The sequence below is a fragment of the Chaetodon trifascialis genome, chromosome 6 (genome assembly GCF_039877785.1).
Source record: "Chaetodon trifascialis isolate fChaTrf1 chromosome 6, fChaTrf1.hap1, whole genome shotgun sequence".
Lineage (NCBI taxonomy): Eukaryota > Metazoa > Chordata > Actinopteri > Chaetodontiformes > Chaetodontidae > Chaetodon > Chaetodon trifascialis.
The window spans coordinates 3193253-3214030 of NC_092061.1; the positions used below are offsets into that span (position 1 = coordinate 3193253).

The 20778-nt window shown below is 45.3% G+C and overlaps 3 protein-coding genes across 6 annotated transcripts; 2 read left to right on the forward strand and 1 right to left on the reverse strand.

The window, feature by feature from the left end:
• The first annotated feature begins 2422 nt into the window (after positions 1 to 2422).
• Positions 2423 to 3783, forward strand: LOC139332122 (rho-related GTP-binding protein RhoF-like). The gene is made up of 5 exons (XM_070963842.1): positions 2423 to 2653; positions 2801 to 2888; positions 3131 to 3240; positions 3395 to 3529; positions 3628 to 3783. The coding sequence occupies exons 1-5, from the start codon at positions 2519 to 2521 to the stop codon at positions 3781 to 3783; spliced, it is 624 nt and encodes a 207-aa protein (XP_070819943.1). The 5' UTR covers positions 2423 to 2518.
• A 2302-nt stretch (positions 3784 to 6085) lies between these two features.
• On the reverse strand, positions 6086 to 8608 carry LOC139332647 (calcium release-activated calcium channel protein 1-like). Its single transcript, XM_070964705.1, has 2 exons — positions 8227 to 8608; positions 6086 to 6960 (listed from the first exon to the last, which is right to left on the reverse strand). Exons 1-2 carry the CDS (start codon positions 8338 to 8340, stop codon positions 6412 to 6414), a joined length of 663 nt encoding a protein of 220 aa, XP_070820806.1. The 5' UTR covers positions 8341 to 8608; the 3' UTR covers positions 6086 to 6411.
• Positions 8609 to 10898: 2290 nt separating this feature from the next.
• On the forward strand, positions 10899 to 19807 carry kdm2ba (lysine (K)-specific demethylase 2Ba). 4 transcript variants are annotated; one of them, XM_070964755.1, is made up of 10 exons: positions 10899 to 11074; positions 14360 to 14581; positions 14723 to 14866; positions 15692 to 15778; positions 16164 to 16451; positions 16547 to 17367; positions 17475 to 17638; positions 17723 to 17884; positions 18018 to 18236; positions 18614 to 19807. In XM_070964755.1, the coding sequence occupies exons 1-10, from the start codon at positions 11021 to 11023 to the stop codon at positions 18793 to 18795; spliced, it is 2343 nt and encodes a 780-aa protein (XP_070820856.1). In that variant the 5' UTR covers positions 10899 to 11020; the 3' UTR covers positions 18796 to 19807. The 4 variants fall into 4 exon arrangements, with proteins under 4 accessions (XP_070820856.1, XP_070820858.1, XP_070820855.1 ...); XM_070964757.1 differs by having other exon boundaries at positions 16173 to 16451; XM_070964754.1 differs by having other exon boundaries at positions 10936 to 11074; positions 14357 to 14581.
• Positions 19808 to 20778: the final 971 nt, after the last annotated feature.

Below are 20778 nucleotides of genomic sequence, written 5' to 3' on the forward strand. Positions count from 1 at the left end.
ATTTCCTTTTCAGACGGCGAACCCTCCACTCAGAGACGTGACGGTTATTGGGCGTAACAACATCATCAAATCTGAAAGGTAATCTCAAACAATTACGCCCATTGTTAAGTTCAGCCGAGCTGTTTGTAATGTCCATGAATTTTAGATCTTCTCTGGACATTTCTGGCTTTTCATCTGTTGATTTTTCATTGAAATCATGGTTGTATTGCTTCACCAACAGTTCCTCTATGTGAGCAATGGTTATTCGGTTGGCAGTAATGGTGCGACAGCTGCTGTCAGTCTCACTGCCTCCTCTCAGTGGTCCATTGATAACCCAGCCCAATAGGGTTCTGATGGCACATGGTCCTTCACCATTACTATTTATCACCTCCCATGGCTCCATTACCTTTGGAACATTGGTTCCGATTAACGGTTCCACATCAGCATCAATGGTTGGAATTTTGACAGAGTTCAGGTGAGCAGGTTCTTCCTGCTGTGGGATGTTATCGCGGGTCACAGGTATCTTGCACTGTGTGTACACAACAGGTAATTTTTAGTAGGTGTTACTGTTGAGTGCAGCTATCTCCAGTCCTGAGACGATGTGACTGTCGACAAACCTTTTTTGGTTCATTGTTTTCAATAGAAATTTAGCACTTCTTCCTCTGACATTTAGCTCCCTCACAAGTCGCTCAGAGCAGAAAGTGGCTGTGCTGCCGGGGTCTAAGAATGCATACGTGGTCAGTATCTTGCTGCCTTTGTTGGCCTTGATCTGTACAGGTACGACTACCAAGACACAGTCCTCTGCTCCGGCCCCCGTGTGGCCACATGTCTTAGGAGAAACTACATGACTGTTCTCCGTTGTTTCCTGCTGGGTGTCCTCTGATTTGATCTCTTTCTTTGAATAAATGTGGAGGATGGTAGGATGCTTCAGGTTACACAATTTGCAAGACAGACGCCTATGACAGTCTTTGCTCATGTGTCCAACAGTTAAACCCCCAAAACAAACACCTTTCTTTCATAAGAAGTCGATTTTTTCTCGGCGCAACTTCTTCTCCGTTATGGGACAGGACTCCAGTTTGTGACCCTCTTCACACAGCAGAGACACCTTTGTTGATTCATCAGGTAAGTTTTTTCCTTTTGCATTTCAGTCATAGTTTTAGAATTGACAGCCGTCACAGAAGTTGCAAGACAACTTCCTTTTCCATTGATTCGAGCCTGTGAGACTTTGTTTCCATTTTTACGATTTGGTGATGAAATGGCTGTGTCCTGAATGTTTCCAAAAAGTGGATTAGAAACAATAGACACTTGTCTCTCAATGAATTTGACAATGTCACTGAAGCCTGCTTGACGTTGATGCCTCTCCTGCAGCTCACAAGCAGCGTTCCTCCATTTTCCCTTCAATTCATAAGGTAGTTTCAGGATAATAGCACACATATTAGATGCCATGTTCATCTCCGACATGTAACTGACATCCTCCATAGCATTACTACAGACACGGAGAAACAATGAAAAAGCTTGCAAAGCCTTCATGTCCTCTGATTTCACTGGTGGCCATCCCAGAGCTTTCTCCACATATGCACTAGCTATTTTTACTCCTGTACGAGTTCTTTGCTCTTTGGTATCCCCTGTCGGGTGGCATGTGTTGACAGCTCTTAACCAGCTCTCTTGGTTGTCCTTTTGTATATTGTTCTAGGAAATACAGGCAGTCTATACTGCTGCCTGCCTTTCCTTCCACCCTGTGCTGAAATGCTCTTAAATGCACTATATTTAAGTGGGTCTCCATCAAAGGTTGGTGTATCTCTTGGAGGGAGTGACAATGAGGACTGTTGCTGTATCAGAAGAGCTGTAATGTCATTTTGCCATTGCATGATGGTTAACAGATTGCATTGATCCACATCAGTTTGCATTAGGTCAGTGTGTTGAATGGGTTCCTGCATAAATTTCATGGTGGGCTCCTGTGTGTGATCCACATGAAATGTCTCCTGAGATCCTTGAAGCATGCTTGGCTTTGGATTCAGAACATAAGGCCTTGGTCCACCATGTGCAAAATTTTCCTTGGGTCATGCACCCATTGAGATGGCAGCTTTGCTGCCTCATAGTGGTGGATGATGGAACTGTTGGTTTAACTTTGTGGGCTGTGCATCCATTGGCATTGCAGCCTTGCTTCCCCCCCGATGGTGGAAGATGGACCTGATGGTTTGAACTTTGTGGAACAAATTCTATTCAATGTTCAACAGGATTTTGTTGCTACATTTCAGGGTGCTTAAATATTTAAACATTCAGACAGAAGGAGCAGTTCATTAAGGGAAGGCTGAACTGTTTGTAGGTGTGTTTCAAGGTGCGAGCATCCCAGAAAGCATTTCCAAAGCCCTTCATCTCTTCATACCGCCGCCTCCATGATGGTGCACACAAGACCTGCGAGCCAGTTTAGCTTCTAGCTGCAGCTGCAATCACAGTTTTCTCTGGATTATCTTTGTTTAAACTGCCAGGACCTGCAGTCACGAGAAGCATCCTCTCCTCATCTGTCTTTCCACAGAACATGTCCCAGACAGGATCAGGAGTGAACAGAGGAAACATCAGCCAGTGGGAGGAATTCAAGGTTGTTATTGTAGGAGACAAGCGTTGTGGGAAAACGTCGCTATTCGCAGTTTACACGACAGGAGTCTTTCCAGAGGTACGTGGTACACAGTTGTCAGTGGATCTGCAGTATTTTCTGTATCCCAAAGAATGCTGCCTGAGATCCATTTCAGATGAAACATGATGAAATAACTCAAATAAACAGTCAAGTAGTGAGAGACAAAAAACAATCATTTTCTTTCAGGAATACGTCCCAACTGTGTTTGACGAAAGTGTTGTAAATTTGAGGTATGAAGGGCAACACTGCCGGCTCCATGTCTTCGACACCACAGGTGAGCGCTCTCACTTCAAATCACCTTGAACAGGTAGTCCGAGTCTGTGGAAGGCGTGTCCCATCGTTCCTCAACAGGACCAAAGAAACACAATCACATGCCTGTTTGTTTTCAGCCTAGAGCGGCCGAAACAATACATTTATCCTGAGTAAAAGGACTTGAGAGGGTTTTTTTTATTATTCTATTATAATAGTGCTGAATTTGATCATTTCAAGTGCAGGTTTTGATGTTGTCCACATCAGGTCAAGAAGACTACGCCCGCCTGCAGCCTCTGTCCTACCACGACGCTAACGTGGTGCTGATCTGCTACGACGTCATAAGTCCTTCAAGCTTTGAGAACATCTTCATGAAGGTATTTCTAAGTGCTGTCTTCACTGTCGTCTTCTTCATTGTCGATGTAAAATGAGTCTGGGAATCACACTTTGAGGCGACCTCTCATCTTGAGCCTTTCATTACAAACATCTTGCAGTTTGTGCTTTGCAGAAATAGTGTTCAGTGTCTTGTAGTGGTTCCCTGAGGTGCAACACTTCTGTAACGGGGTGCCCATCATCCTCGTTGGGTGCAAAGCAGACCTACGGAAAGATAAAGACCTGATGAAGAAGATGCGGTCATCGGGCCAGAAAACAGTCACATACATCCAGGTATTGAGCTGAACTAAAGGACGAGGCGTGCACGGTTACCTACTGGTGGAGTTTTATTACCTTAGGTCATTTGTGGGAATTCACCTCTGTTCTGACAGGGAGAAGAGGCCAGAAGGAACCTCGGCGCTGTGCTGCACTTAGAGTGCTCGGCCAAATACAGAGAAAATGTGGATGACTTATTCAGAGAAGCGACAAAGCAGGCGCTCATGGAGAAAAGAGCGAGAGAGCGAGGGAGTGTGTGCGCTCTGCTCTGATCGCTCATGGCTCTGACTGACTGACGTCCGGACACATTTCCTGTGTGGTTTTCCTTTGACTTCATCGTCTATTTCTAAACAGATGTAGTGTAAGATTAAACTGGTTCCCTGTTTTGTTTTCATGGCATTTTTTATGCATTCAAGTGCTAAAAAACACACTGATAAAAAACGTACACAAAACTCACAAATCATCTCGGATGTGTTTTATTCTCAAACAACAACAACAACGACAAAAAGACCCGGTGACTCTTAGCAGCTGAAGAAGCTGCAGCATCATGAGCTGCTGACACCACACATGAGCAAAACTTAACAATTACAGAGTTAGCTAAAAATCCACTGCTAAGCTGTGCACTGACGCAAGCAGAGGGAGCTCTCTATATACAGTAACATAAATAAATAAACCACAAAATGAACCTCAGAAAACGCCTTTTGTTTGCATTGATCTGTTTTTAAAGAAGGCACATGGTGATTCCTATCAGAGGTGTGTGTGTGCAGCTGACCTTAACACACTGGATTTCCCTCCTGTAAAAAGTCTTTCAGAAACATGATCAGCAGTGCTTTGCAGAATAACGACCAACAGTCTGTAAGTGATTAACCGTTAGTGGCTCCTTGTTCTCTGCTTCACAGCACAGAGATATCATCATCCAGCAATTTGAATGCAAACTATGGGAGCTTGTGGTCTGCGGAGGCTGAGACATTACCATGACTCAGCAAACACCAGATCTGAGTGACAATAATGACCATGGCGTTGACTTGATATACATGCTGCAGGTTACAACAGTCACATGATGAAAAGCCAAACTCATGTTCATCATTTAGATTAAAATGGCTGCACTGTGTGTTTGTTGACCAAAAGCCTAAATATAAAAAAGTAAATACTATTATCTTTACTTATTTAGTGGAGAATAAAATACACTGATGACATGAGAGAATAAGTGATAATAAAGAATTGTCCTTCAGCTCTAACTATGTGCACGTTTCCTACTCTGAGCTCTTTGTACCACTGCTACAGTACAGACGGTAAAGTGAAGAAAATGATCAAACCAAGATAAAACATTTCCAAAATGTGCCACAGGACAAAAAGAACACACACTCAAACGATCTACGACCTGAAATCACCGTGTGACCAGGCTCCAGCTTGTAAACTACAGTACAAAACAACAGTTCCAACACGTGCATGCTGTGTAACACTACATTCAACAATACTTCTCTTTTTAGATTACACCAGATTTCAACTGCAAAAGTGACGTGAAATCGAGCAGATTTTTACTCGAGACTGACTCTGATGACTCCTCTGAAAGAAGGAAAATGAGTTTCCGGCATGCTGTGTAACACTACATTCAACAATACTTCTCTTTTTAGATTACACCAGATTTCAACTGCAAAAGTGACGTGAAATCGAGCAGATTTTTACTCGAGACTGACTCTGATGACTCCTCTGAAAGAAGGAAAATGAGTTTCTGGACACAGTTTCCACCATTGGGCTCATTTTGAGTCTCTCCTGCTGTAAAAACGTGTGCATTAAAGTCACACACTTTGGCTAAAAACAGTCCCTGACTATCGTTCATTTTAAGAGATTCAGGGTGCAAATACTGCTGCTGATGTGACATGAACAGATCCAGATCACATCGTGAGTTTCAGATGCATACAGACGTTTGGTGCTCTGCAAATAACACAAAGTAAAACTATTGAGACGACTGAAAAACCTCACAACCTGACATAACCTAAACTAAGTGGTAACTCAAATAAAAAGTTCCTACGAGCAAACGTTGAGTCCAGTGAGCGATGACCTGTGAGTGTTAAGCAAACCAAAGCACAGTACTGACTTTCTGTATCTCTTGTTTGCATGATTCTTGCAGGTTTGAGTTGATTCTGCATTGAATGCGCTTATTTCAAGTGGCTTTGGATAAAAGCATCAGATAAATAAATGTAACTCCTTCTATAACTTTGGTTTTAAGCAGGCAGACGGGGATCATTATATATCTGATGTGAGACATCAGACACTCTGAATAAAGGCTCATTTAAAGCCGGCAAACATGAGAAGAGGGGAAATCAATGCAACCCACCGTGGGACATCAGGTGGATGCTGCTGAGGAGGTGAGCTATACATACGCCTCCATCAGCAGCACAGACACACTGTGAGGTAACTGTGAGTTCATTAATTTGACCCAAGTTTTCCCAGCGTGGCTGACACTGAGCACTGTTTTCTATAGTTATTAACAACTTAATGACATATTTTTCATCACAGCGCAGCACAGTTCTGTGTCATAGTTTGCAGCGGGGTATTTAACTTCATAAAAATGAGAAAAGGGGGTATCCCAAGTACAGATGTGAAGTCCTTCAGTGGCTTCAGCCCTAAAATAAGTAATGTTCAATATGATGAAACACGTCATGTAAGAAGCCACTGAGACGTTTGTGTCTGACAGCCAAAGATTTACCTTCAAATTAAAGGAAAAGCTGTTTTCCTAATATGTAACGTGCAGACATTTGTGAACATGCATTGTCCAAAAAGAAGCTAGCAACTTCAAAAAAAAGCATCATATATATATAAACATAAAAAATAAAAGCTTTGAGAAGACATTTCACAATAAAAGCACTGTTTAATGTCCACAGCTGATGCATGCTAACTCAGGGGAAATGGACCGTGGCCTTCAGGTCGTCGTTCTCGGCTCTGTGGTCCAGCTGGTTCTGGAGCCGAATGACCTGCTCCAGCTCCCGGATCTGCCGGTCCGTTTTGTGACTGACGAGTGTGCGGTAAAAGTGGACGGCGAACACGATGAAAACGATTCCGAACGGCACCATGATGCAGGTGGAAGCGATGGCTGCGGCCTCGCCGGAACTTATGGTGCTTTTGCCTTCTTCAGATTTGCTTTTGAGGGGTAAGAACTTCACCCAGCACAGCAGCATCACCTCCGTCAGGAAGAGCAGAGTGCCGATGACTGTGGAGAAGGCCCAGGCCAGTTCTATGTGGCGGTGCATGCGCTCGTGGGGGGACTCGTTGACAGAGTTGAGGTTGTGGACGTTGCTCACGGCCTCGAGGTTAGGGAGGATGCAGGTGCTGATCATGAGGGCGAAGAGGTGCACTGCAACCAGGACCGTGGTGCAGGCGCTGAAGGCGATCAGCAGCCCTGGAGGGTAGCTAAAATCCCGCTCCAGCTGCACCTCCACCATGGCAACCTGGGAAAAACATGCAAGACAAATGTCAAGACTTGCAGCACAGAGGAAGCGTCTGTGTTCATCTTCATATGCAACTGGGGAATTTTATCATGATTACTTCACGCACTTTCAGAGCAGTCATTCTTGTATCGGTTCTTTGTGTTTGTCAAAAATCAGGAAGCTTTGGAGTTAAAGCTGATCAGACTGCTGTCACTGAGAGTCAGAGTAAACTATCATATCACAGCACCTACCAGAAGCCCCTTTAAACCAAACTGCACCAGTAAACAACACCATAAACATGGCTGTCATATTTATATTACTGCATGTTTGTACATAAAAACATCTTAGTATTTTAATCAAATGTAATATAAATATTCTCTGATGTGATCTCTTCCTCCAAATCAAACAGCTTGTGGACAAAAATGTAACTTAAGGCCTCGTTATTAAAAGGTCTGCATTGCTTATGTTGAGATCTGCACACAAATTACATTTGGATGAACAAATAAAAGCCGAATGTGCCAAAACAGAAAACAGAACAGACATTTTCACAAATATCTGTCACTCCTGACTATCAATAAGTCGTTAACATGCCAGAAAAATGTCTCCAGCGTTTCTCAAAAGTTTGCTGTCATGCAGAAGAGGTCAGATAGTTTTTACATTTATATTTAAGAAGCTTTATTTTCTTAATAAATTACTCAAACCCATTAATCCATTAGCAAAAGAGTTTGTTAATTTAACAGCTGACCTCTAATCGATTAATCGCCGCAGCTCTAATCATAATTAGTAGAAGTGTTTCACATTTCAGAAATGAAACAGATGTTGATTTTCATGTTAAAAACTTCAAAGCAAAACAAAAATCGAAGTAAACAGGATGATGTTGACGCTCCAGCGGTGACCGCGCGGTCTACTTCTTACGGCGGAAGATTAACCGGGACTTGAGGGTGTGTAGGCGAGCCCTGAAGTTTGCATAATCGGTTTTCTCCTGTCGATCCGTTATTACCGCACCGATTTTACGTCTCGCACAAAGTCACACGTAACAACCTGTGACCTTTTCGTTCTCACGCGCCGGGGTCACTGCGCTGTCCTCGGGGACACAAAGGGACCATTAATGGACAGTATCGGCGCACAGGAGCCGTCACAAGGCCTGCGAAGAATCACGATCGCCGCGGCCCTTGAAAACAATAATCTGCGTCACATCTGCGGTTCCTGCCGACGGGCCGCGCGGAGCCCGCACGCACGCGGAGAACACCGCGAGCGCCGAACCGGAACCAGCGAGGCTTCACTTACCATCGCGAATCCCGACAGCAGAGCCGAAGTGCGGCTGGTGGCTTTTAACTTGGCTCGACTCAGGTAGAGTTTTCTCCATGACAGAGCCTGCATGGAGTGCTCGTTCAAACTCATTCCGAAAGTTGCTCCAAACTTTTAGAGAGTATAAATGTTCCGGGTGGAGGATGAGGATTCACAGGACGGCGCTCGGCGAGGTCGACGGAAGGAAAGCGCTCGCAGAGAAAGTAGTTCCGATGAGGAGCGACATCTAATAAACACTAGACTGAGAGAGACATCAAACTATGTCAAAACTTTCCTGCAACAGCTGACCTGCTGTCAGAGTCTACGAGGAAGCTCAAGATACCCACAATCCAACGCTGCGCACGGACGATGCAGCGCGCCGCCGCACGGTGACGCACTGAGTCTGTGCAGCGCGTCGTCCGTCCAACACGCAGGCAAAGCTGCAGTCCATGTTTCTGAATAAAGCAAAAACATGCATGAATCTAACTGAAGTTTGGTGCTGTCCTTTATTTCAAACAGCCATTAAAGTTTCTTACAGCTGTCACGACCATCTACAAAGACATGGTTAGAAAACTACTTTTATTTCTACTACAGTAGTGACATGATTCATCATCTTTTATGGCTATATCTACTTTTCCCTTTGTGCGTTAATAAAGAAATATTAGCTAAATACACTTTCATATTATCTGTCTCAACAGTGGACAACAAGGACATTTACTCAAGCAGAACTTAAATACAAGTGTGAGCTACTTGTATTTTACTTGTACTCAACACTTCTAATCCACTGCAGTTTGCAGGCAAATCATGTGTATTTGACACCTTGTGTGCTTTAGCACTTTCTTACCAGTTGATAACAGCTAATAACAGTTAATAAACTATCATATGATATACGTTAAGATACACAGCACACCTTTACCACCTGCACCACCAGTGATGCTCACACATTAATGCATCACTAATTCTAATCTTAAAATCGGTCATTCTGCATAATTTATACTTTTACATTTGGGACTGAATATTTTGTTGCTAATGTTTAGGTTGTTAGTATTTCTTCCACCATGAACTTAACGGCTTATTTCTGTCGTGGTGCTGCGGCTACAGCAGCACAGGATAAAGTCTGAATAATCTGAAGTGTGTGGACACAGAAACAGTAACAGCAGGTCCTGATATGACCTGGAGGATTTGCACTTCTGACCACTAGATACAAGAGAATGAAGAAAGCAATCGCTGCTTAATGCTACAGATCAGCTGCAGAAACACATGCACATGTTTGTGTTACTAAGAATCTGTAATCTGGCTCAGTTCAGTTGTGGACATTTGCTGGATGATACAGTAGTTTCTGGTGTGGCTTTGGCGTCAGCAAACAGGATTTAGATTTATAAGGGACACTTATTAATGTGTCCCTGCACACCTGGAAATTTTAATTTGAAGTCTTCACCAGATGTAATTCCACAGTCTGAAGGAGTCGTAGGCATGAAAATTAAAAGATCTTTCACCCTATTCTCTGACTTGTTTGTCATACATCTGAATTATGTTATTAAATTAAGTTTTACAGCACAGACTTCTTTCTCAGACTGTCTGCCAGAGACTGATTCCTGATATTACCACTGGATGACGCTAAAGTAAGACCCTAAACACAATGACATTACATGGTCCAGTATAATATCATCATCTTTATATCATGCAGTCCTGATTAAACCACTGACACATTCCTTGTTGTGTTGGCTCTGCACACAAGCACACTGAGTCTAAAAGGAAGCAGTAAATTAAATGTGAAAGTGCTGTCTCTCTCTCCTTTAATTTGATTGTCAACATCAGATCAACAGTACAAGCGTGGGAACAGTAAACATTTAATGCCTTAATAATCCCCCAGGATCAGAGGAACAAAATGTATCTGACAAATGAACAAAGTCATCATTTTTCACATGTGCTAACACATCTTGTGCAATCAGCCAAGATGTCTGTGACTCATAGACATATGTGGATACTTGAAATATTAGTGACATTATTGTCAGGTGCTCAGCAGGTAAAACACCTGCTCAGGTGAACTGAGATCAGGTGACTTAGCCAGTCAAAAATCAACGGTTGAGCCATTAAGGTATATATATTACAGTACAGTACAATGTGTAAAAATATGAGTAATTGACAGTGACACCAAACCCATTATATACACCGTTAAATAAACTAATTCAAATATACTTTATTGACCCCGGGGGAAATTCAAAGGCGTGCCAGGGTAGTGTAGGAACATTCATAAATTAATACGCCCTTGAGGATTAAGCTGTTGAATAAATCAAATGAGCCTTCAGAGTATTTAACCCGTGCTCAATGACTCACAAAAATATCCCACAAAAACAAGCAGAAGCGAAGCCGGACGTGTGTAGGAGTGAACCCTCTTGTCTTGGCTGCTTCTCTTCTTTTCCTGTTGGCATCGATGCTGCTGTCAAGTCGTTCGTTAACAAGCTCATCGCATACATCTTACTACGCAGTGCAGCGCTATTTTTTTTATTTATACTCAACTTTTACCTTACTTTACTGATTTACTTACTGTTTCGTATTTAAAACATACAAAGCAAATGTTTATCTCGGCATATTTTTTTATTATTTTTTTTTTTGCTAATCTCAATGCTGTGAGTGCACGGAGTTTGTGTTTCCCGTGTTTCCTGAACGCCGCACAATGAACAGCGCTAGCAGCTGCCTTCAATGTGAAGGAGGGGGGAGGTGAGCCGAACTGGAGGTTCGTTCAGCCATGTTAGTTTTCTCTGCCGTTCACGAACGATGAGAGAGAGGAGCCATGGCCTTGTCATTGAGCGGAGACGATGAGGAATATGATTCAGAGTCCGAGCAGGTCAGAGCTCCTTCATTTCCTTATGTGTTTCTGTCAAAGTGTGCCGTCGGAAAGAAAAGCCTGCTCCTAGCGGAACCGTGTTTTTCTTCAGTTGCCCGGGTTAACGTTCGGTTTTCACCCGCTCTTATTCTCTGCTTCTGCCCAGGTTGAAAGGAGAAAGATGTCTTTTAAACCTTCCGCTGCGCTTAAACAGGTTACAGGCACGAATACTAAGCTAACTTAGCTAACTTTACGTGTAAGCTAACGTAGACAAGCTGAACTCACTTTGGCTGCTATCAGTCTTGATACCTTGACCGTCCCGAACACACCGTGTCCTCTCCACCTTGGACACCATCCATCATGTTAGCCACAACCGACTCATTTTTCACAGACCTCTCGATACAGAGCAGGTTCATCCAGAGATATATCAAATTATTGGCTGTGACCAGAAACTGTTCTCCATTAATTAGCTGTAAGATAATCCAGCTCCATGCTAGCACACCGTACATTTACACATGTACGCTTGCTAACATCCCCTGCGTCCTCTTACAAAATGCTTTTCCTGTGATTTATTTCCTGTCACTTCCTTAGCTTGCTCTCACCAGACTTTAGGCAAAGTGTTGTTTGGGCAGGGACCCAGGAGGGGGATGGGGAGAGGAACAATGAAGTAGCTCTGCTTCTGTTGCTTGCAAGTCCAGTGCTTCCCAAACTGGGGTCCAGTGACCCTCTTAAACCGCCCAGAAAATGATGATCTAGCTGGATTTCAACAGATTTTTCTCCACTTGTTTTGCACCAGGAGGAGGAAAATTCAGCCCTGCTGGTTTTCGTCAGACGTTGCACTCAGTATGTTGTCTTGTAAGGGTTATTTGTGGTATGAAGTGGGGTCCACTGCATGAATGCTTTCTGTGAGAGAGGTTGCACAAGTCCCCTTTAGACATTTGGCCCCTACAGCTCAGAGGAAATATGAGAAGTGCTGACATAAGAGCCAGCTCCTTGTGCTTCTTACACAATGTGTGTGTACATACAACACCCACTAACAGATCATCAGAGAGGTTATTTTTGACCTCCTCTGCTTTAACACACTGCTGAAGACAGTCACACACTCGTATGTATGCCGAGGACCTCTGTGCTGGAGCAGCAAACGACGAGCCTTGTGACTTCCTCCCACTGAAATCCACGCTGAGGCTGAGTCAGACGACCGCGCTCGGAATATAGGCCATGTTTTTGTTCGCAGACCTCAGGAACCAATCCCAAATTCCTGACATATTACTGCACAGAGTTACTGTAAAGGCGGGTCAGCTGATAGTGGCTGTGCTGCTGTGATTTGTTTGTAGCCACAGTTTTCTGCCATTTCTTGAATGCAGAGGGCCATTCTGGAGCTGCACATCTAAGAGTTTCGCCATTATACTGTGTATGATTGTGAAACAAGATGAAATATCGAGAACGGAAGAGACATGAAGTGTTTGTTGTGGTCAAACGTTGCATGGACTCTTTGACTTTGTGCAGAATCTGCAAACCACACTTCAGATGTGTGATATTAGAGAAACGGTTGTGTCACAGCGGTCAGGAAAAAAATGAACCAAGCTAAAAAGTGTGTTGTTGACAGCCGCCCCCCCCCGCAGCGTCAGCAGCAGCCCCTCTGTGATGTCCCACTCCCGTATTTCCATGCTCCTCAGATGGATTTATGCAAAGCTGTCAGACGGATTATCCCCCATCTCCACCACGTTCTCCATCAGTAACACACAAACTAAAAGAAAACGCATCTCAAAATCCTCTCAGATCAGAGCGCTGATAATCGCAGTCAACAGATTCAGACTTTTTCGTCTTCTCTCTCCACGTAATATCACTCAGAGAGTTGTCAGCCTGGAAGGTCTGGCTCCATTTTCTTCCAGTTTGACCTGTTTGACCAGTTCACATCGCTCCAGCACTGCTGTGCAGATTAAAATCAACATGTGCTGAAATGCTGTGCAGCAACAGAGGAAGACTAGATGACATCAGAAGAGTCCTCACAGCCTTGCGGTACATCACATCCTCCCCCGTGAGCTTATTTTTATCCATCTCTCGCAGCCTTCAAACGTTTGCCACCAGCGATGCAGCCGTGTTGCTGAGGTAACCTCTCCGGCTGGAACGAGAATCGCTGCGATGGTTTCTGATTTGTCTCGTTTTCATCGAGCGTTACGGTCCTGCTCCTGCAGCAGGACTCAAAATAAATGTGAGGAATTCACAAAAGTGAGTTCAGGATAATAGATTCAAGAGTGGCTGTGTGTGCGTGTGTGTGTGCTCGCTGTATTTTCCCTCACACACGTGTGTAATCATCAGGTCAGCTTGCCTTCGTTTACACCCTCAGTCACACAAAGATTACATGTTCACTTTCCTCCAGAAAGGTCAGAGCTGCAGTGAAGGTCACGCTCTGAGCAAACATTTGTTTTTGATCTTTTAACTTCCAATGTTTCACTTGATGCCAATCCAGATTCTCACATCGAGGCCTGTAACAGTTCATTGATTAGCAGATCAGCAGGAGATCAATCGGCAACTATTTATGATCTATTGATCATCTCGGCATTTGCTGAAATGTGAAGATTTGCTGGTATTCTCTTATTTATATCAGTGCACAATGAAAATTTGAGTGTTTTTGAGACTGTTGATCCAACAAAAACTGTAATTTGCAGGCATCGCCTCGGGCTGTGGGACATTTTACAGACTAACCAATCACTTATCATTAAAATATAATTCTTTATGTCAGTTTGAATGAATAAATGCAACCAACAGATGAACAGATAATGAAAGCAATCACTTGTTGGAGCGCTACAGATATCATTTGTTTCTCTTAAATAAAAGCACGTCTATGCTGTTCCCATAATGCTTTGTGCAGATGTCTAGAGACATGTCTTTATGAGTGCCTGTTTCCACGTACCTGCATTTGATGAATAACATTTAAAAACCCTTTTAAAACCAGTTCTTCAGTTCATTAAAGCCTCCCTTTGTTTCAACCATCACAACAAAGAAATAAACAGTTAGAAAATAATTACAACTAGAAGTTGGCTTGTAACTGTCAGAAAGAGCGGGAGCAGCTTGTTATGACAAACGATCAGATTAATCATCTGCGTGTCATGTTGATGCTTGTATCAGGCGTCATTTTCATACCTGTCCTGATCCTCAGCTTCAGCACTGATGAGCTGGTTAATCTGCAGTTTCAGTTTCACCCATTATCTTCCACAAAGACACTTCTGTTATTTCCAGGCGTAAACTTGTCCACCTCCACTGACAGAAAGTGTCCAACCCCTCTCACCGTTTGTCTTCCAGCAGCGGGCGGCCAACCGGCCGAAGCCAAAGGTCGGGACGTCATCAGCCGTTAAGCTGCCGTCCAACCGCAGCTCATCTGGAGCCCGACGCAGGAGGACGCGCTGCCGAAAATGTGAGGCGTGCCTCCGGACCGAGTGTGGAGAGTGTCACTTCTGCAAAGACATGAAGAAGTTTGGAGGGCCGGGACGCATGAAGCAGTCATGCATTATGAGACAGTGCATCGCGGTAAGTTAGTTAAAGCAGCGCTCTCGCTTTGGAATTTGCCGTTTCAGAAGAAAAATCTAATTATTCTGTGTTTTAATACAACGTTGAACTAAATCTATTTATTCCTGCTCGTTCGTGACGTTTTGTTCTCAATCCGTGCAGCCGGTTCTGCCTCACACGGCGGTATGTGTGGTGTGCAAAGAGGCCGGAAAAGAGGACACGCTGGAGGAGGAGGAGGACAAGTTCAACTTCATGCTGATGGAGTGCTCCATCTGCAACGAGATCGTCCACCCCAACTGTCTCAAGGTACAGAGGGCCGGGCTGGGAACAGCTGGGCGACTCCACCTCAGTCCAGTCATTCGCACGCTGACTCATTTCTGTTAGTGTGCCAGGAATCCCAGAGATCCTAACTCAGTGTGAGTGACTCAGACGGCTGGACTGAAGGTAATTGGACGTGGAGTCGCTGTTGTTTATGTAACACTGAACAAACTCAGCGTTTTCATGCGGTTCAAGAAGAAGTTTTTGTGGCTCAAGTGTGACAGCGTCACGTTTGAGGGTTTGACTCCCATCACATGCTGAAGAGCACAAGGGACAGGGGAAGAAACATGGGCTGAATGACAAAAAATGATTTGAGTGCATTGAAGGGACGCGAGAACGTGGACGTCACAAGTCGCAGTGCTAAAAGCATCTGTGAGATGGAGGCAAAAATAAACTCCAGTCGCACACACCCTGTGTGCAACTGTTAAAACTCAGCAGGCTGTTGCTAGCAAAGGCTCCGTCAAACCAGTTTTTCAGACGAGCGCTGGTTGTTTGGCAGCGTGCACCAGCTGAGCTATTCTGTGTCTTCAGTTTGATGCAGAACATGTCTCAGTTCAGCCATTACAGCAATTTATAGGCGCATATTTAAGCTCTTTAAGTCCACTTCCCTCTTCTGTTTCACACATGAAGCAACAGTCTGCATGTTGACTGTGGCTGAGGTTAGACTGTGCTGACCTGCCAAACGGGCACACGTCACAGCAGCCACTTTCACTTCCCTCGTCCTGTTTGTGTTAAACAAACTGTACATCGGCTCCGTTGCCGCCCGCTCTTGTTCTCGCTGAAGTTTGCCTCATTCTCTCGTCAACCCGTCAGGTGAGCGACGCCTCAGGAGTGGTGAACGATGAGCTCCCCAACTGCTGGGAGTGTCCCAAGTGCAACCACGCTGGGAAAAGTGGAAAAGTGAGTACAAATATGTGTGAGTCACAGGATTTAGATTACGTAACTGCTTACTAAGAGTGTTTTGGAAGTGTTTTCACAATTAGATTTGTGGCCTCTGCTGACTTCGAGCGTCGCTCATCGATATCTGTCGCTTTTTAAAGCCTGCGCTGCTCTCTGTGTTTCACTTTATGTGTGTTGATCAGTTTGCCACTTCCTGTTTATGCTTTCCTAGTTTGTGAAAGCCATTCACATGTGACTGTGTCGCAGAAGCAGGAAACCACTGGCACCATTGTGTTTCAGTCACACTTTATTAAACCCTGGCTATGCTATGCATGCAGAACATTTGGTGTTCCGCCTCACGATAGGCTGAAGGTATAAAGTTGTCTCGCACTTTTTTCCCCCTTTGGTATTGAAGCAAAAAAGGGGTCCAGGGTTCAAGTACGCCTCCAACCTCCCTGGCTCTCTGCTGAGGGAACAGAAGCCTGTGAAGGAGGAGGGGGACGTTTCTTCTGCAGCCAAGAGGAGACCAGACCGAGAGGAGACCCCCCGGTTCAGACCCGACGAGTCTCTGCACCGCCAGCCGCCGCTGCTCTCCCCCTGCAGCCTGCCCCGGCCCAGGCCCGAGGACAAGCTGAGGAAGAAGAGGAAGCTGTTTGATGATGACGAGGACGAGGATCTTGGTGTGAGGAAGAAGGTTTGTACCGTTCACAGCGACTGGTGACTCAGATTTAAGTGTCCGAGGAGTAAAAATCCCAAAGCAAAGTCATGTAAACTGTTTTTTTCCTGCAGGAAAAGTCAGATGATCCTTATTTTTCCAAACTTCTGCACCAAATCAAGACAGAAGAGGAGGACGAAGACGCGTACGAGGAGGAGAATGAAGAAGGACGGGAGCCTCACTTCCGGACTGGTTTAGACAGGAAAGGGCGTTTTGGAGACGCTGAAGAAGAAGGCGATGAGAAAGACTCCCACAAAGAGCTTTTGAATCCCTTCATTAAAACGACGCCTCTCGGAGACAGCGATCAGTCTCTCTGCAGCTCCCCGCAGGCCGGCCCCAGCAGCGAGGGCGGGAGTGAGACCCAGGAGAAGGGCCCGCGTCCAAAAGCTCGCCGAAAGCGCCGTTTACCTAACAGAGAGCTGAGCCGAGAGCTGAGCAAAGCACTGAACCAGGAAATCCAGAAGACGGAGGACTGCCTGGCCAACGAGAACCGCCAACCCCTCAAGGTGGAGCCAGAGACGGAAAACGAGGAACCCAAGAGGTTGTTCCGCAACGGCAGTGAACTGGGGGATCAGAGGCCCCACCTCAAGACCAAAGAGATGAACGGGACCCCCTGGGAGCTGCGCCACTTCTACCCCAGTCAGATCACTCCGCTGGGCTTCAACAGGAGCACCCCAACCAACCGGCCCGCGCCCCCACACTCCCCACCCAAGTGTGTTCAAATGGAGCGGCACGTCATCCGGCCCCCTCCGATAAGCCCGCCCCCTGACAGGCTACCTCTGAAAGACGGTAAAACACACATCCTGCAGCGAGAGGTCTGGATGAAGATCTTCGGTTATCTCACACACCAGGAGCTGTGTGTCTGCATGAGGGTCTGCAAGACCTGGAACAGATGGTAAGTCCACGTTTAGAGCTGGAATATTCCAGTCAGAGCTTCTTTTTGTCTGCTTTGCTAACGCGCAGACGTAACACTGACCCCAGATTTCTCCTCCTGACGTGCAGGTGTTGCGATAAGAGACTCTGGACGCGGATCAATCTGAACCGCTGCACCTCCATCACCCCTCTCATGCTCAGCGGGATCATCCGCCGACAGCCAGTTTCTCTGGACCTCAGCTGGACCAACATTTCCAAGAAACAGTTAAGCTGGCTGATTAACAGACTGCCAGGTACGTGAAGGATGAGCGATCCTCGTCTCTGGGCGAAGTTTCTTCGTCCTCCGTCCGTGTTTTAACGTGCTGCGGTGTCTCCAGGTCTGCGAGTGTTGAAGCTGTCGGGGTGTTCTTGGGCTGCTGTGTCTGCGCTCTGCACCTCCAGCTGCCCTCTGCTGCGCACCCTGGATGTCCAGTGGGTGGAGGGGCTCAAAGACGCTCAGATGAGGGACCTCCTGTCTCCCCCCACAGACAACAGGCCAGGTAAGTCCGTAGGCGGGGCTTATTCACACCTCACATGCTTAAATGCATGAACGCACTGGACTCTCTGCTGTGTGACTCTATTGACAAAACACAAGAATTGATCGGTGGTCTTCTCCACGTGTCCGTCTCACAGGTCAGCTGGATAATCGCTGCAAGTTGCGGAACGTGGAGGACCTGCGGCTGGCGGGGCTGGACATCACTGACACGTCTTTACGTCTCATCAGTCGGCAGATGCCTCTGCTGTCCAATCTGGACCTGAGCTACTGCAACCACATCAACGACCAGTCGGTCAACCTGCTGACAGCGGCGGGGACCACGACCAGGGACTCCCTCACAGAAATCAACCTGTCAGGTGAGAACTGAGGGGGGTCCTGTACGTTACGGGGGCCGAAACAAGAAGTTAGATGCTTCAACTTTAAGTCTGCTTCACTTTGTTCTGTTTTAATAAACCACGACGCTGACAGCGAGCCAGCAGGTCAGGACACCAGCACCTTTAAACCACAGCACACACTTACAATTAAATCCCACCGTCCTGCTGTGTTTTTCCCACTGTGACGAGCCCAAAGGTCGTCTGTCTGAGCGGCTTCATGCTGCTTCACAGACTGCACTGCAGTTGCACACAGGTAACCAATTAACTGTCTGGATGCACCTGGATAGGCGGGAAGAAGAGGCTGTGAGGCTGCTTTATTCATGCTGGGTGTGACTGATTTTCGTTCTGTTTCCCTTCAGTTTGTAACCGGGTTACAGACCATTCCCTAAACTTCTTCAAGCGCTGCGGGAGCATCTGTCAGATCGACCTTCGCTTCTGCAAGCAGGTGACCAAGACGGCCTGCGAGAGGTTCATCGCAGAGATGTCAGTGAGCGTGCCGTTTAGACTGAGGGAGGACAAGCTGCTGCAGAAGTCCAGCTAGTCCCCAACAGGACAGAAATTACGAGAGACTCTTTGCACTTAAAGGAACAATTTTCTTCTTTTTAAACTCTGAATCGGCGTCACAGTGGATGGAGATCAAAGATGAAGTCTTCATGTAAGCAGGCGATAAACCGTCACCGGACATGCAGAGCAGAACAGCATGCATGCATCTGTCGAGACTGCTTTTATAAAGACGAGCTTGTAATTGGCTGTCGGGTTGTTTATTTTTATCCTTTAAATACCTGAAAACAGTATTTTTCTACGAGCATCATTTCAGAGTTTACAGTGTGTCAGGAGAGGCTGCCCCTTCCTCACTCTGCCTTCGTACAGGTGTCCTCCATGTGCCAAAACCTGTGTTTGACCTTAACGTAACTTCAGTATCAGACAGAAAATAACTTAAACATCTGACGAAATGATCAGAAATACTTTCCCAAACTGCTTTAGAAAGCATCTGAAGGACAATAAATTTCAGATTCCTGTTCCACCCTCATGTCTTCACTTACCTTAATACTTTCAGGAATCGTTGAGTGTTGTGTTTGACGGGGTTTCTGCAAACATTTCAACATTAATTTATTAATTTTTTTATTGCAGTTTGTATTTATTCCTTCATTCAGTAACGTGACGTCTTGAGCTGGGTCAAATAATGCTTACAGATAATTTATCGTGGGTGGTTTGAGCCTGTTGCAGCATCCAGTTGGTGGGTTTAACACCTAAAAAAAGCCGGTGGCAGGAAGCTGATGGTCATAGCGAACGTGTGACTGACAGCTGCTCTGACGCCGACTCTCACGCAGTCACACATCTGGCTCTTCACACAGGCTTCAGCTCACAGCTCAGAAAGACTTCTGCAAAGAACTCGTTTGCATACGTTAAGGCGATAACTCCATACAGTAGGTGTCGTGTGTGTTTTGGGGTGTGTTGTGCTGTAATCTATCACCTCAGGTGGACGTGATGATGTTTATATTTGTAAATCCAAAAACTAAGTGCTAATATGCATTAAAAGACTTTGATTTGTACCGTCGCTGAGTTTTCTTTTCACTGTCCGGTTTGAAGCAGAGGTCAGAAGACGTCTGTCTCTTCCTGCTCGTTCCACGATCTGTCCCTCAGTCCACCCCTTTGCTCCAGAGTCAACAACAGCAGCTAAATCACCTGTTTGGATCATTCCACAGGTAAACAGGCTGATTGGTAACAGGTGATAGCGTCATGATTGGGTGTGAAAGGAGCATCCTGGAAAGGCTCAGTCGTTCATTGAGGATGGAGCGATGTTCACCACTTTGTGAACACATGATGGATAAATGTTACTGCATGAGCTTTCATCTACATTTCACAGCATCCCAGCAGATTGGAATCATGGTTGTTAGACATGAAATACTGAAGCAGCTAAAATATGAAATCAAATGTAAAATAAAGCTAATGCTGAGGTCGCCTGGTGAGGAGCAGTGAAATGTGGTGAACTGCAGCAGTGCAGTAAACACTGTAAACACACTATAATCATATACTGTGATGTGCATTTGTGGTCTCTACACCTGGTGTCATTAAAGCTGTAACACGTGTTCACACGCCTAGTGAAGGAGCACCTGTGAGAGCAGAGGTGATCACAAACCTTTAACACAGCGCCATCATCAGGTCACTCAGCTGTACTTCGTACTTAATGCTAACACACAACTGTTAGCATGGTGACACATTTAACTAACATGATAAACACTGTAGCTAATACACTGTACACCAAGCATCAGCATGTTAGCATGCTAACGTTAGCATTTAAAACTCGAGCTCCAGATTTTCCCAGGCTGGGAACCATTGATGTACTTTAGATTTAGAGTTTCCCAACATGTTAAATGTCATATAGCAAGAATATCATCTAAAACAAAACAAGAAATGCTACACACATTTCCCAAAGACAAATGTGGAGTTTTTCAATGTTAGTCATCCAAAAACTGACGTAAAACATCACTGAATCATCAAAACTGTTGATTATTTTGTGCTG